The sequence below is a fragment of the Sorex fumeus genome, unplaced genomic scaffold (genome assembly GCF_029834395.1).
Source record: "Sorex fumeus unplaced genomic scaffold, SorFum_2.1 ptg000064l, whole genome shotgun sequence".
NCBI classification, from domain to species: domain Eukaryota; kingdom Metazoa; phylum Chordata; class Mammalia; order Eulipotyphla; family Soricidae; genus Sorex; species Sorex fumeus.
Genome location: NW_026606121.1, coordinates 3,628,200 through 3,643,610, shown reverse-complemented (window position 1 = coordinate 3,643,610; position 15,411 = coordinate 3,628,200). Strand labels below are relative to the sequence as shown.

Below are 15,411 nucleotides of genomic sequence, written 5' to 3'. Positions count from 1 at the left end.
GGGGGGACCATATGGGATGCTGGGAATCGAACCTGTGTCAGCCATGTTGGCTGCATGCAAGGCAAATGCCCTACCCCGCTGTGCTATCGCTCCAGCCCCTTTACTTTTTATTTATTAATTTTTGCTTTTTTGGGGTCTCACCTGGAGATGCTCAGGGGTTACTCCTGGCTCTGCACTCAGGAATTACTCCTGGCAGTGGTTGGGGAACATACGGAATGCCAGGGATTGAGCCCAGGTTCAGCTGCGTGCAAGGCAAACGACCTCCCCGCTGTCCAGCCCCCCGCATGAAATCTCACAGAATGTTCCAACCCTGAACACGTTCCCGATTCTCCCACTGAGGTCGTGTCTCAGCCTGGCATGGACTCCTGACCCCAAGGTGCCCCACAAGATACCCCCTCGAATGATGGACGGATGGACGGACAGACGTGTGCCCAAGTCTCTCACCCGAGAACAAGGCCTGGAAGGGGCTGGAGGTCTCCTTGTCCACTTCCAGGTCCTTCTTCTCCACCACATTTTCTGGAGCCTCCTCCTTGCGGGCGATGCTGGGGGCGGGGGGCGGCGAGGCGGGGGGCGGCGAGGCGGGATGGGCACCGGGCGAGGCGGGATAGGTGTAGGCGGGCGGCTTGGACACATCCTCCAGCTTCTGGATGACCTTGGCCTTCAGGGCAGTCACCGGGGACCCGCGGGGGGAGGGCGGTGGGCTTCCGGCCTTGCCATAGGAGCCGGTCGTGCCCGGGGACAGGCCAGCAGGTTTCCGGGGCAGCAGCCCGGGGCCTGAAGCGGCCAGAGCTGCCTTGCCCGCCGCGTCCAGGCTGCGCCTGCTGGCCTTCTCCTCCATCTCCACCCGCTGCTCCTGCACCTTCAGCCGCTCCTGCTGGGGAAAGGGCCGCGGGCCAGGTCAGCGGCACCGTCTGTGGGTTCCCCTGGGCCTGCTCAGGGGGGTGGGGGGTGGGGGGCACGGCGGTGAAAGCCGCCAGCCCCGCCGCCAAGATGGGACGTTCCACAGCATCCCGCGTGTAACAAGCGCTACCGAGTGTGGCATTCCAAGCCCGGAAGGGCGCGGGGCCAGGGTGCCAGGAGCCCGCTGGGGCTCATTCTAGCCCAGCGGATGGCAGGGCTGGGGGGAGGGGCTCCAGCACCCCGCCCGCCCTCCACCGGAGACCCCCCACTCTGTGCTGCTATGTTGTCATGGGGGTCCCACCGAGCGCTAGGAGGGAGTCACGGTGCTAGGATCAAACTTGAGACCTCACTGCTGAGCCCCACCGCCCACCTTCCATCTGTCTCCCCCCAGCCCTTGCCGCCTCGGGGGGCACCGTAAAGGAGTTGGATCAAGCCAAGCCTGGACTCCCGGAGGGGTCCGAGTACTCAGCCGGCAGGAGTGTGGGGGGCCACGCTCGAGGCGGCCCCCTCCCTGCAGTCACCACCTCAGGGCACAGCAAGGTGCAAGGCTGGTCCCCATCCCGGGGGGATGGGGGGGTGACACAGGCTCGCACCCGGGATTCCAAGCAGCTGACGCCAGCACAGGACACGCCTGAGGGGACGCTGGCGTTAGTCGGCCACTCTCCTCTTGTCTCGGGGGACGGGCTGTGCGGGGACAGGGTGTGCCCCAGCCCGGTGCAGAGAGCAGCAACCGGGCAAATGCAGGGCCCCTCGCAGCCCCTCCGCTCATCCTGACCCTGCGGACCGAGGCCACAGGCCACTTGGCTGCCCTATCCCCTGCCTCGCCCAGCCCAGCTTGCACCAGCCGCTCAGTTTCACCACTCCAGAAAGCTCCGGTGACCACCAGCCCCCCCCCACCCCCACACACACACTAAGACTCACCACCAGCTGGGCGCTCCGTTGTAGTTCCAGGGCCTGGGCCGCCTGCTGCTGCAGGTACAGCAGCTCCTGCTGACGCAGGAAATGCTGCTGGGAGAAGAGCTGCAGCTGCTGTGCGTGGTGCAGGGGGCTGCGGCCCGGCGGGTACAGGGCCGGCCAGAGTGGGGGCGCGGCCCGTTCCATCAGCTCCGCTGCGGGCAGAGCCAGGCGTGAGTCCCAGGGGCCTGCTGAGCCCCGCGCCCCCCTCCCGCCCCCCCTCGCTCCCCCGGCCCCGCCCACTCACCCAGGTGAGGCAGGTGGTCGCCGGGGATGACCACCAGCTGGCCCGACTGGGGGTCCCTGACAAACTGGTAGGCGGACGACAAGGAGCCCCCCAAGCTCGGGGGGAAGGCAGGCGCCATGCCCTGGTGCAGGGCAGGGGACCCCAAGCCTAGGGGAGACGAGGCTGCGTCAGGGCCGGGCCCTCGTCCCGCACACGGGCCCAGACTCCACCTCGGGGGGCGGCAGGGGCACCCCCAGCAGACAGAGGCCCCAGACGCACCGTAGGGGTGACCCGTGAGCCACATGGATGCGCTGCTGGAGCGCGGCAGCCAGGGGTGTGCGGCCAGGTGGGCGGCGGGGTCGGCCGACCAGCGCCCCGAGCCAGCCAGTGCAGGGCCCCCCGTCACCATGAGGTTGGGGTTCAGGCCGTTGGCAGCACAGCCGTTGGGGTGCAGGCGGCCCAGGTCGGCCAATTCCTTGCTCTCTCTGCAAAGGGGACACACGCGTCAGCAGCCCTCCAGGGACCCCAGATCCGGGAGAGGAGAGGGTCGCCACCCCAGAACCCCAGAGATCAAAGGTCACCACGCCTCCCAGCACTAACCTCAGCAGCTTCTCCTGGTCCCGGTCCAGCCGTGCCAGCAGCCGGTCCTCCCGGAGGCGGGCCCGCTCGTCCCCACAGTCCCCGTCAGCGCGGCCGTGCCCTGCGGAGCGGAGGGGTGAGGCCCACCGGACAGTTGGGGGTTTAAGGCCAGAAAGGCCCCTGGTTCCCAGGGAGTGGCCCACATGGCCCCAAGCAGGCCCCTTGGGAACGGCTGGTCCACAAGAGTGGATGCGGCCCCTGTTCCCACGGAGTGGCCCAAATGGCCCCAAGCAGGCCCCTTGGGAACGGCTGGTCCACAAGGGTGGATGCGGCCCCCACCCGACGGCGGGGACTGGGAGGAGGCTCCCTCCAAGGGCCATGCCCCAAATGGTCAGGAGCACAGCGGGGGCCGGGACGTGTTCCCCAGCCCCAAGGTCTGCAGGAGCCCCCGATCCAGAATCCTGTGAAGCCCAGCGGCCTTCCAGCAAACCTGAGGCTCCCCCAGCCCGGCCCAAGTCCTGGCCTCCTGCTGTACCTGCTTCCCTGCATCTCTGTCCCCTCTGGTCCCTGACTACACACTTCCCATCTGAGTGTGGCTCACACGCCACCCCCTCCAGGAAGCTCTCCTGTCCATTACATTACCATCCCGTTCCCTGACACCTCCTCTCACGGCATCAACCCCGACACAATGACCCTGATAACCACTGACCTTCATGCTCTACCGACAGACGGTGCTGGTCAGGTGCTCAGCACAACAGGAAGCCTGTCGGCGGACAGAGGCCACCTGCACACTGGCCACACCAAAGACACACAGACAGGGGGACCCAGAACAAGATGGACAGCACACTGCCCTGGCCAGGAAGGCCCCACATCTGGGAGTCTGAGGGAGAGTCCAGCTCCCCTCCTCCCTCGGACCCTCTTCCTGAGCCGCTCCTCAACCCCTTCCCTTCTCCCTCCGACCCCCTAACCCTCCTCCCTCTGACCCCCTCTCCGACTCTCCCACACGCTCCCACTCTGAGTGCCCCTGCGGAAGTGCTCATCGCAGCAGGGCGAGTGACTGAAACAGTGAGCCCCCAGTGGGGCGCCAGCTCAGGTCCCAGGAGCATGTGGGAGATCGTGCCAGGGTAGGGCTTGCCTGCCCCTGGTGGCCACTGCAGACCTCGGGCTGGTCACGGACACACACAGGGCGTCCTTCCCTGGCCAGCGGCTCTGCACAGAATCCGGGGTCCCTTAGCCTCTGAGCACCGGGGCTCAGAGGCTAAGGGGAGGCGCCCTGAGGGGCCTGCACAGACTCTGTGCTACGTCAGTGGCCAGACGGACATGGGACATGACCCCAGGGTCACCAATGCAGCCTATGAATGAAGGCAGGAGGCTCAGGTGGTCACTCACAAAGGGGCACTCTGACTGGGGGGTGGGGGGTGGGCACTGGGAAGAGCCGGGCAGGCACGTGGGTCTCTCTGGCTCCAGGGACACGACATGGGAATGGACAGGAAGAGGGGGAAGAGACTAAGGGGTGACACAGGTGACAGAGGGGTTCAACCTCATGGGAACAAGTCCAGACTTCCACCAAACGCCCCAATAGGGGTCAGGGCAACAGGACAGTGAGGAGGGCGCTGGCCTTGTGGGGATCCATCCCAGGTACCCCAACATGGCACCCTGAGCATCGCCAGGTGTGTCCCCCCGCAAACAATGCTCAGCACCGTAGTCTCCACCCAAACCCAGGAGAAGGGAGTCAGGTGTGCCCGGGACGGCACAGACTGGCACACAGGGACTGGAGCACAGCAAGGAGGGCGTTTGCCTTGCATGTGGCTGAGCCGGGTTCGATCCCCGGTATCCCATAAGGTCCCCCGAGCACCGCCAGGAGTAATCCCTGAATGCAGAGCCAGGAGTAACCCCTGTGCATCACCGGGTGTGACCCCCCCCCCAAAAAAAGGACACACAGGGGGTGATGCAGTGATGCAGAGGGATACGTTGGGGGATGGCACAGAGGGGCACGCAGGGCCTGGCTTCTACCTCGGGCAGCGCACTGCACCCCAAGCACTTGCAGAGGGTAGCCCCAAAACACAAGAAAACAGTAACATCCAGGGCCGGAGAGAGCACAGCACCCAGAAGCCCCTGAGCCCCCACTGGGTGTGGCCAAAAAACCCAGAAATGTCCACAGGGGAAGAGGCCCCGGGGAAAGGTGTGAAGAAATGCCATCAGGCTGAGAACAGCAGCAGGGTGCTGGCTTTGCAGCAGTTCAGGCTCAGGCCCGGCAACCCAGGCGCTCCCTGATAGACTCGGGAGTCATCCCCCAAGCACCACCGGGTGTGGCCCGAAAAGCTAAGCATCAAAACAGACACACCCACAGCAGAGGAACCCACCTCACAGCCTCCGAGCCCTGTCACAGTGACCCCCGGCTGAGGACCCGGCTGGGAGTGTCCCAGAGCACCACTGGGCACACCGGGCACACCAGGAGCTGTGCCTGCAGGAACCTGCGCTGCAGTGAGGCACCAGGCCAGGGGTCCCAGCTGCTGCCGTGCCCACCCCCAGCTCAGCCCTGAATCTGCCTATGGAAGGTGAAACGGGATAAAGCAATCAACCCCGCACCCCACCAGGAAGAGAAAAAGGGCCGGGGTAGGGTGGGGGGGGCCGCCAAGAGGCAGCACAGCAGGGGGGGTGCCTGCCTTGCACATGCCTGACCCAGGTTCAATCCCTGCAACCCGGCTCCTGGCATCACCAGGAATGATTCCTGAGCACTGAGTCAGGACTAACCCCCGGGCATCCATAAACCCAAAAAGAAGGGGCTTAATAGTGCAGTGGGTAGGGCATTTGCCTCGTACCATGTGCCTTCTAACCTTGAACCTGGGTTCGAATCCCAGCATCCCACAGGGTCCCCTGAGCACCGCCAGGAGTGAATCTGAGTGCAGAGCCAGGGGTAACCCCCTGAGCATCACCGGGTGTGACCCCAAAACAAAACAAAACAAAACATAAAGAAAAGAGAAAGAGAAGGAAGAAAGGGAGGCGGGGACCCAGAGCCCACCTTTGACACTGCTCAGAGACAGGGAGCGCTCCTGGTCGGCGGGTGCTGGTGCCAGGCGGCCGCTGTCTCTCTGCCGGGCCACGGCCACGGCGATGCCTACAGGCGGGTGCCGCACCTCGGCTTCGCCCTGGGCCCCTTGGCCGTCCCGCCCGAAGGCTTTGGTGCTCTCGGGCCTCTCCGGGTCCCTCTTCAGTTGCCGGCCTCCGCCACCGGCTGGGGTGCTGGGATGAGGGAGGCGGGCCTGGGAGCGCACGGCACCGGCCGTGGGCGTGGGTTCGGGCTTCATGGTGCCCAGTCCCCCGAACGGGCTCTTCTTGCCACAGCCCCCGGGGCGCACGGTGGCAGCCTCGCGGGCGAAGCTGCCGCTGTACTTGATGAGGCTCTGCATGGCCGAGGCCTCGCCATGAAGATCGGGTGCGCCCGGGCGCGCGCAGGTCGTGGCGGCCGTGCGGGGCAGCGCGCCCCCGGGGTCCAGGTAGGCCTTCTTGGCGGCAGCCTCGTCGTCGGCACGGCTGGCGTGGTGGTGCTGAGCGGCCAGCACGGCCATCTGCGTGGTGGCGAAGTTGCCCAGCTCAAAGGGCTTCCACTTGTGCTCAGGGCCGGCGGGCGGCCGCGTGGGTTCCAGGCTGAAGAGCTTGGCGGGCTGCTGGGAGGCGGCGGCCGGGCCGCGGAGGGTGCGCTCGCAGGCCCGCGGTTCGGCTTCGGGCTTGAGCAGGTCCTTGGTCGGGAGGTAGGCGCGGGGGTCCGGGGAGGCGCGCGCGGCCCGGGCCGGCGGGGCCTCGGCGGGCGGCGGCCGCTTGAGCGTCCGGATTACCGAGCTCTTTTCGGGGACGGCGTCGGGGGGCCGCGGGGACCCGGGTGCCGCCTGCAGGACTCCGGGCCGGCCAGCCTCGCGCTCTCGGGCCCGCGCCGCGATCTGGATGGGTCCCGGGCGCTCGTCGAAGGCCTCCACCGAGGGGACGAAGGTGGGCGCCACCACCCGGTGCTCCCGGCCCGGCTCGCGCGCCCCCGTCGCGGGGAAGACGGTGTAAACGCCCGCGGGCGGTGCCGTGAAGGCCCCGGGCGGCCCCTTGCCCGGGCCGGGCGGCAGCGGCGGGGGCAGTGGGGATGGGCAGGGCCTGGCGCCGGGCAGCAGCGGGTCTGCGCGTCGGGCCGACTCCTTGGCGCCTGGCGGGCCGGCTGGGGTTGCTTTGCCCTTGGCCTCCCGCGGCCCCGGATCGCCCAGGCCGGGCGACAGCCGCTCGGCGAGGCGCGGGGGCCCGCGGGCCTCCTGGGTCAGGTCCACCACCCCGCGGGGCGCGTCCTCGCGCGCGCGTGCCTCCTTCTTGCTGAAGAGTGGGGGCGCCTCCCCGCCGCGGCTTGAGCGCTCCCGCGACGACGAGCTCTTGGTCGAACCCCCGGACGTGTGACCGCCGGGGGGCCGCGAGGGTCCGAGGGCGTGCAGGGCGCCGGGAGCCCCGGGGGCGGGCAGGTAGAAGCCGTCTGTGGGAGAGAAAATGCAGCGGTGAGCTTGGCCACCATGGCCCAGCACCCCACAGTATGTGTGGTGGGGCCTGGGGGGCCCTCCTGGAACAGGGTTTGCATCCGACTCTACCTCCCCTGACCTTCCAAATATCTGTGAAAAGGGAGAAGACAAGGGGGTCCTGGGAGCTACTCCAGAGGTCAGAGGGACATGCTAGAATGTTCCACAGGGTCTGAGTTTGGCAGGAGACACCCCCAAAAGGGGGCAGCGCGCTTGGATAAATAGCTGGGTGCTGCTGAGAATTCTGATGGTGGCAAGGGGGCCTCAGCACAGCCTCCCACCACCGCATCTCACCTTTCTGGGTATCGAAGATGCTGGGCTGGCCCAGCTGGCTGAGGAGGGGGCTCCCGCTGCTGGGGGGCTCCAGGTGGTTTAGATGGAGGTAGGACGGATACAGCCCGCTGGGCAGGTGGGCAAAGCCTGGAAGGAAAAAAGAGGGAAGGCGGGCTGGGCCCCTCCTGCCCAGCCAGACCCACCCTCCAGTCCCAGGAAGACCCCTGGGCTCAGGCCCTTGGGTCCCACTGCAGTATTGTGAAGGGAGGGTGAGGACCAAGGCCTGGGGTCCAGCATCCACTCTCGTGGATTCTCATTTAAACATCCGAGTCGTCACATCCCCCGAGCCCTGATTCTACTTTATACGGCTCCTTCCCTCTCTCCAGCGTCTCTGCAATGGGACTGTTGACTTAAGCGGTAAAGACGTCAACAACCAGGGACAGCCCAGCGGACCCAGCGTGGGTTGTGCTTGCAAGAGGTCCAGCTTCAATCCCCGGCACCACATGGTCCTGCAGGAGTGACCTGAGTGCACGGCTGGGTCCAGCATCTGCACGCAGCCAACACCAAAGTAAACTTGGGGGCCAGAGAGGTAGTACTAGGGTAAGGTGCTGGCCTTGTCTGGGGCCGACCGCCTGAACCCCAGGAAGTCTCTGCCATGCTGTCAGAAGTGATCCCTGAGACCAGAGCCAGGAAAAAGCTCTGAACAGTGCCAAGTATTGCCACGACATTTAAAACAAAAAAACTCAGGTGCAAGAGTAGTAGTATGGCAGGTAAGGCATTTACCTTGCACAGAGCTGATCTGGGTTCAATCCCCAGCACCTCAATGACCACCAGGAGTGACCCCTGAGCCAGAGCCAGGAGTAACCCTGAGCGCTGCTGGGTGTGGCCCAGAAAATAGTAAATAAAATAAAGTAAATAAAGTAACACCTGAAATATCTGTTTTGGGGAGAAGGGTCTCCCAAGCAGTGCTTGGAGGCTTAGGCCCATTCCGATATTCTCAGCCTAAAGATGCATAGCTATGACCTCCTCACCCCCGCCCTCTGTGTGGGGACCCCAGGTCTATGCCCAGCAGTGTTGGAGTGGGTGCAGGTACTAGGGCTCAAACCTGCAAAGCAACCCACCACTGAGCTGAGCCATCTCTGCCACCCCTATTCACAGAGGGAAGTGGGAAGAATCGCTGCCTGCCTCAGGCCACCCAGCAGAGGAGTCCCCCGGGTGATGGGGACAGAAGCTCTGCCTCGCTGGGTGACATCAGGCCAGTCACTCCCTGCCCCCACACAGTTCTGCAGGGTCTCTAGGGTGGAAAGTTTGTTCCTCAGAGTCCTGCAGCCTCCCACAACCTCTCCCCCCCCTGCCAGGAATGCCTGGAATCGGGGTGCACAGAACACATGAACTACAACAGAAAACCTCGGGGCCAGGACATGGACACAGGCCCAGTGGGGATCCCGCAGCAGCTGGACCCCCGCAGGGGATTCCAGCTCCCAGCCCTCTGACCCCAGCAGGGTCTCTGAGCAGAAGCAGGGGTGAGCACCATGACACCCACCCCTCAGCAGGGGGTCACATGACCAGGCATGGCGAGGGGGCAGGAAGTGGGGAGACAGCCAGGAGAGCCCCACGGCACATTCATTCCCAAGACCCCTAATCTCCTTGGCCTGGGACAGCAAGCACCAGGGTCCCAGGCCTCTCCAGACAGCGACAGCCTGACAGAGGTGAAGGGGTGGCTCCAGGGAGTAGAGGAGGAAGGAGGAAGGGGAAAGGGAGGGGAGGTAAGCCCCTCCACCCCCCCCCACTCCCGACCTTCTCAAGCAAGCAAGAGCCCACTGGCTGCACACAGAAAGATTTCACACACAGATCCAGCCCCGCAAGGCGGTGGGGGAGGTGGGCCTGACAGCTGAGCCCCAGGGATCCTAGGCACAGCCAGGATGGGGATGGGTGGGGTGCCGGTGGGCGTGGCACTTTGCGGCAGGGTCTAATAAGGGAGTCCGGTGGGCGTGGCAAGAGGACCCTGTGGGCGGGGCCTGATGATCGGCGCCCGGTGGGCGGGGCCTGGCGGAGCGCCCGGTGGGCGGGGCACCGCGAGCCCAGTGGGCGCCCAGGGAGAGGGCGGGGCGGGGGCCGGCCCCCCACCCCCAGCGGCCGACGGCACTCCTTCCTCCTTACCTTCATGGGCGTGCGCGGCCCACAGCTGCACCATGGGCAGGTTGCTGGGGGTGGGGGAGCGGAAGGAGAGGTCAGAGGGCAGGGACACGGGGCTCCCGTGGGGGGAGGCCGAGGGCCCCATCCCGCTGGCCACAAAGCTGCCCAAGAAGGCCTCGCCTGCAGAGAAAAGGGGCGCTGTCAGGCCACGCCGCCCGCCCCGCCCTGGAGGCCGCATGCACGGGTCGAGACCGCCCCGCCCCGGACTCTGCAGCCGGGGGAGCTGAGGGGGGATCCACTCCACCCCGCCGAATCAGTCCGGCCCAGGGAGCACTGCCCCACCGGTGGCACGGTCTCCCTCACACGCCCGCAGAGCCCAGCGCCCCGGGGAGACCGTAAGTGCCCACTTTTGGCACAAGAGAAACAGGCTCACCGGAGGGGCCGCTCCCCCTGGGCACTGCCACGTGGGGTGGCCCAGGACGCCTGCAGGGGCTCCCACCCCCGTGCCGGCGGGGAAGGAAGGGGGTGGGGTCAGCTCTGGAGGAGCCAGTGCACTGTCTGCAGGGGGGGGGGGAAATCAGCGACCCCGCGACCCCCGGAGTGCCACGCCTCCCCTCGGCGCCACTGCAGCAGAGCTGTAGCAGCAGGCGGATAAGCCCTGCAGGCCCTCCGGCCCCCTGAGGCACTGCCCCTCACCGGACCCCAGCGTAGGGACCCGCGGGGCAGGCCCAGCTTCCTCCTGTCCTTGGCTTAAGGCGCCGGAAGCGGCGGCGGCCGGCGAGGTTTCGAAAGGGTTTCCACGAGCCCTGCTCTTCCTGGACCCTCCCCCGGGGGGCCCGAACCCCACAAATGGCGCCCACCTCCCAGTCTCCCCACCTGGCTGCACCACCCCACCAGTTCCCTTCCCTGCAGGCCCCCTGCACTGGCCTGGGCGGGACACCCCCCACAGAACATACACCTCCGCAGAAGTCCACAGCAGGCTTGGCCAGACCCCAAACAAGCCCCCTCCGCAGGGAACCTCCACTAGATTTATTCATTTTGTTTCCTTAGGGTTTTGTTTTGGAGGGTCGCACCTGGTGGTGCCTCAGGGCTTATTGCTGGCCCTGAGGACCCACCAAACCAGGTGACTGTTAAGAGGTGCAGGAGCTGGGAACCTGCTTGCAAATCAAGGGCCCTACCCACTGCACTATCACAGGGCACTTCCTTTTTTTTTTTAATTTTAAATTTTCTTTTACAAAAAAAGGTGAGTCACACCTGAGAGACAGTAAAAGAGTAAAGTGCTGGTGTTGCACAGTTCAATCCTGGGAGCCCCCAGTGGTTAGCCAGCCCAAACTCAGTCCTGAGCACTGCAGGGTGTGGCCCCCAAACAAAAGTGCCACACCAGCTACCTGAGTGGACACACCTTAACCGAGGTTCCCACCAGGAGCTGCAGGTGGTTGAACTTCTGGGCCCTGAGGCAGCCTTGTGCACTGCAGACCCGGGTTCAATCCCCTGGACCACCAGGAGCACCCTGAGCACCAAGGCAGGACTCGAGACCTGCCACCGGCCGCACACACAGTGCTGTCTGGGGATCGAGTGGAGAGCAGACGGGCATGGGTGACCTTCGGGCTCAAGGCCGCGTGTGAGCAGGGCAGCACAGCTCCACCCCATGTGTGCTCACGTGTTCCTGTGTGCATGTGCACACATGGTGGGCCTTGTCTTCCTCCATGTGCACAATGCATGTGTGTACACGCCTGTGCATGGGTGGACATGCCATGCCTGTGAACACAAGTGTGCCTCATGTCCGGGTGCAGCACATGTGAATGTGTATGCATGGGCATGGGAGCCTGTCTGTCTGCACCCAAGTCCGTATGTCTGCATGTTCAGACCCTGAAAGCACACTCGGACTGCAGATCTAGGTCACGGGCAGGACAATTCAGTCACAGGGAAAGGCTGGCCGCGAGCCTGCCCTGGGGTTTCCCAGCTCTGAACTGGGGACCCGGGTTCCGGCTCCACCCACGGGCAGTCGGCATGAGGGACAGGGACTGAGCCCCAAGCCTGGCTACTGCAGGAGGCAATTCAGACAAGCTGGTGGATGGGGCTGGGCTGGGACCGGCATCCCTGGACACAGGTCACTGGATGGCTGCACTAGGCCTCACGGTGACAACAGTCACAGCAGGCCTGGGCCCCAAGTGACCTCGCTGGCCAGGATCATTACAGGGAAGGGCCCCAGGACCCCTGAACATCACTAAATAACCCCCAATTTTTTAAAATAAAAGGCCAAGGATGCAGGAGCACTCATTCCACAGCTTGCCCCGTGTGAGTCACAAGGCCCTCGTCCAGGGTCCCCCGAGGAGATAGGGCCCCCAGAGTGCTGGTGTATGGTCAGGGGCCACTACACAGGTGGGTCTGCTCTCAATCCTTTGTTGTTCTGGAGCCACCCCCGGCAATGCTCTGGGGTTACTCCCGGCTTCCTTGGTGTGGATCGGGGGACCATATGGGATGGCAGGGATTAAAAGAGAGGCCTGCAAGGCAAGCGCCCTACCCCTGTATTATCACTCCAGACCCTGCACTCGACTCAGTGTGGATCTGAAACCCCAAAAAGATACCATGGAGGGGGGACCCTTCTGTTTTTCTCTTCCCGCCACACCCAGCAGAACTCAGGCTACTCACAGCTGTGACCACTGGGTCTTGGCCACCGTCAGCCACTTCTGGGGGACAGAATGGAGCCCTCTGGCATCCAGCACCACCAGGAGTGGCCCCAGAGCACCCCTGAATGTGCCCCCCCCAACAATAAACAAAAAATGCTTTTGTACTTCAGCGTCGGAAACAGAACCCAGGCTCTCTCCACTAAGACGGTCCAACCACTGGGTCCCGCCAAAACCAAGCATAAAAGACCCTTTCTGGGCAGGAAAGCAGGGTGCTGCCTTAGTTTGGGGGGTGGGTCACACCTGGCAGAGCTTCGGGCTGCTCCCCGCTCAGTGTCTGGGGGATCGCTCCAGATGATGTGGAACTGAACCCAGACCTTCTACAGCAGCCCAGGACAGAATCTTGGAAGTCTAGGGGCAGTCAGTAAACACACACGCGCGCAACCAGCCAAAACTGCCACCAGAGGCCAGGTTACACCAAGTCACGGAGGATGCAGAGGAAATCCCCAGATGCTGGCCTCCCCCCTCACAGCCCCTGCCCCTGGGCTCCCAGAGCTGCCCTCCGCTATGCAGACTTGGGGAAGGCACCCAGCCTCTCTGAGTCAGTTTCCTCTTCCAAACCAAGGGGGCTCCTCCCTCTCGTGCCTCTTCCCAGGGGCACAACGCTTGAGGGGCTGTGTGACCCTGCCAACCCTCTAGGGCGCCCAAGGATGTGGCAACTGGGCCTTGGGCAACGAGGACGAGGGCCAGGGTCGCAGGAATCCAAGATGAGCTGTGGACACCAGCCAGATGCCCCTGCCAGGAGGGGAAAGACGCTGCCCGCCTAATGGGCTGGCCCTAAGAAATCCCAGCAGCGCCCCAAGTCTGCACACCCCCACCCCACCCCCTGCCCAGTCAGCACAGTACTCGGCCTAACCCCAGACCCTTTGCGCCCGCCCCGCCAAGGCTCCAGAGGGTAAAGTGCTGGAATCTCGGTATTCCCTCCCCAGTTCCTCCCAGACTGCTCCCCCACCCCAAAGCGGAACTCCACCCCAGCCGGGGTGGGCCACATTCCCCAGCCCAGCCCCGGAGGGGGATTCCCAGGAGGTCTTGGCCCAGCCAAAGACATGCAAATTCCGAGGCCCGGCCTGGCCCCAGGCTCCTGAGGACTCAATCAGCAGGGGTGGGACCCTCTCCAGACCAGTGGGATGGCCCCAGAGAGGAAGGAAGGGGTGGAGACCTTCCAGGAAAGCAGGCCAGAGGTGGGGACAAAGGAGTGAAGAAGAAAGTGACAGCAATGGCCTGCAGGGAGAGAGACGCCACTCCCCGCCCCCCCCTCCCCCTCCCGCCCCCCCCCCCCCCCGCAGACAGGTGTGGGCAGGCACCGGTGGGGAGCTTCTGACACCTCAGCCAGGATGCCAAGTACATGTCCTAAAGCGAGCTGCCTGTTCCCAAGACAGGCTGGAGTGCAGAACTCTGCTCATTAGGGAGCCAGAACCCTGGGGGTCACGGCAGGGCTGCCAGCCAGAAGCTCAAGGCAGAGAGGCCTGGAGAGAAGATCTGGAAACATGCATCCATCATAGGCTACAACCCCCTTCCAGCCTCACCCCCACCCCTCCCACAGCACTGAGAACCCTCAGCTTCAGTCTAACACCAAGAGATCACCAGCACTAACCACAGGGGAGAAACGGCAAGAACATATAGATAAGGACGGGTGTATATGCCAACAGGCATGAAACAAGTACAGAATCACCCCAAAAAGAAGAGGGGCCGGGACTCTGTCACTCAAGTGGCAGAGCAGGTGCCTTGGTGTACCTGAACCCGAGTCCCACCCTCAGCACTGCCAGCAAGCCCAGCCCCTCGAAAATCACGGTCACGGTCCTCTCGTTATTCATGGATTTGCTCAAGCGGGCCCAGTTACGTCTCCATCATGAGACTTGTTGTTACTGTGTTTGGCATATCGAACAGGTCACGGGTAGCTTGCCGGGCTTTGCTGTGCAGGCAAGATACTCTCGGTAGCTTGCCGGGCTCTCTGAGAGGGGCGGAGGAATTGAGCCCGGCTCAGCCAGACTGTCTGCATGCAAGGCAAATGCCCTACCGCTAGTATTTAAAAATCAAAACCAGGAGAGACAGGACAGAGAGGGTGCTCGCCTTGCACGCGGCCAGCCCAGGTTCGATCCTGGGCACCACAGAGGGTCCCTGAGAGCAGAGCCAGGAGTCAGTCCCTGAACACCACTACATGTGGCCCCGAAGCAAAAACAAAAGTTTGAGTGCTCTGGGGCCACAGGCTGCAGTGCTCTGCGGGCAAGAAGCCCAGGCTCTGCTCTGGGGACCGTCCGCAGAACTCTCCCTGCCTGGTGGGCACCCCCCCATATAAGAATAAAGGTGGGCAAAACAGGGAAATTCAATGGGGACAGAGACAGCAGGGAGGGCTCTTGTCTTGCACGTGACCGACCTGGGGTTTGATCCCTAGCACCCCCTAGGACCCCCTCCCAAGCTTGCCAGGAGTGATCCCTAAATGCAGAGTCAGGAGTAAGCCCTGAGAACGGAGGGTGTACCCCGCAAAACAAATTCCACTATGGAGGTGAGGGGCTGCAGGGACAGGTACTCAACAGGCTGAGCAAAACAGCATGTAGGAGACCTGTGTGAAGAGGCTCGCAGGGGGGTCCCCAGGCAGTCAGGAGCGGGGCACTGAAAACAAAAACAAACTGCAGCGGGCAGGATGCTGGCCTAGCACGCAGCCAACCAAATTCGATCCCAGGCATCCCACACAGTTCCCGTAGCCTGCCAGGAATGACTCCTGAGTGCTGAGCCAGGAAGCCCTGAGAACCCCGGGGTGTGGCCCGTGAAATAAACAGGGAAGCAAGGACAGGGAGGACAATGCCTTGGAAGTGGCCATCGTGGACTCATTCCCAGGCAACCCATATGGTCCCCCCAGCCCACCAGGAATGATCCCAAATCCCCGAGGCAGGATAAGCCCTGGGCATCGCTGGGTGTGGTCCCCCCAAAAAATAGGGAGAAATGGGGTGAGAGCACAGCAGGGAGGGCATTTGCCTTGCACAAAGCTGACCTGGGTTCCATCCTCAGCACCCCACATGGCCTTAGAGTCCTCCAGGAGTGATCCCTGAGCGCAGAGCCAGGAGTCAGCCCTGAGCACCACCAGGTGTGGCCAAAAGAAAACACCCTAGGAGAC

The 15,411-nt window shown here is 63.9% G+C and overlaps 1 protein-coding gene across 1 annotated transcript in view; it reads right to left on the bottom strand.

Moving 5' to 3' along the window:
* The window catches only part of TNRC18 (trinucleotide repeat containing 18), a 55,988-nt gene that overhangs the window by 28,652 nt on the left and 11,925 nt on the right, over nucleotides 1-15,411 (bottom strand). The window contains exons 3-10 of the mRNA XM_056128572.1: nucleotides 9,637-9,792; nucleotides 7,498-7,623; nucleotides 5,682-7,163; nucleotides 2,681-2,780; nucleotides 2,360-2,565; nucleotides 2,102-2,248; nucleotides 1,822-2,009; nucleotides 445-874 (exon numbers count right to left, since the gene is read on the bottom strand). Of these exons, the coding sequence (XP_055984547.1) occupies nucleotides 445-874; nucleotides 1,822-2,009; nucleotides 2,102-2,248; nucleotides 2,360-2,565; nucleotides 2,681-2,780; nucleotides 5,682-7,163; nucleotides 7,498-7,623; nucleotides 9,637-9,792 (2,835 nt within the window). The remainder of the gene's footprint in view (nucleotides 1-444; nucleotides 875-1,821; nucleotides 2,010-2,101; nucleotides 2,249-2,359; nucleotides 2,566-2,680; nucleotides 2,781-5,681; nucleotides 7,164-7,497; nucleotides 7,624-9,636; nucleotides 9,793-15,411) is intronic.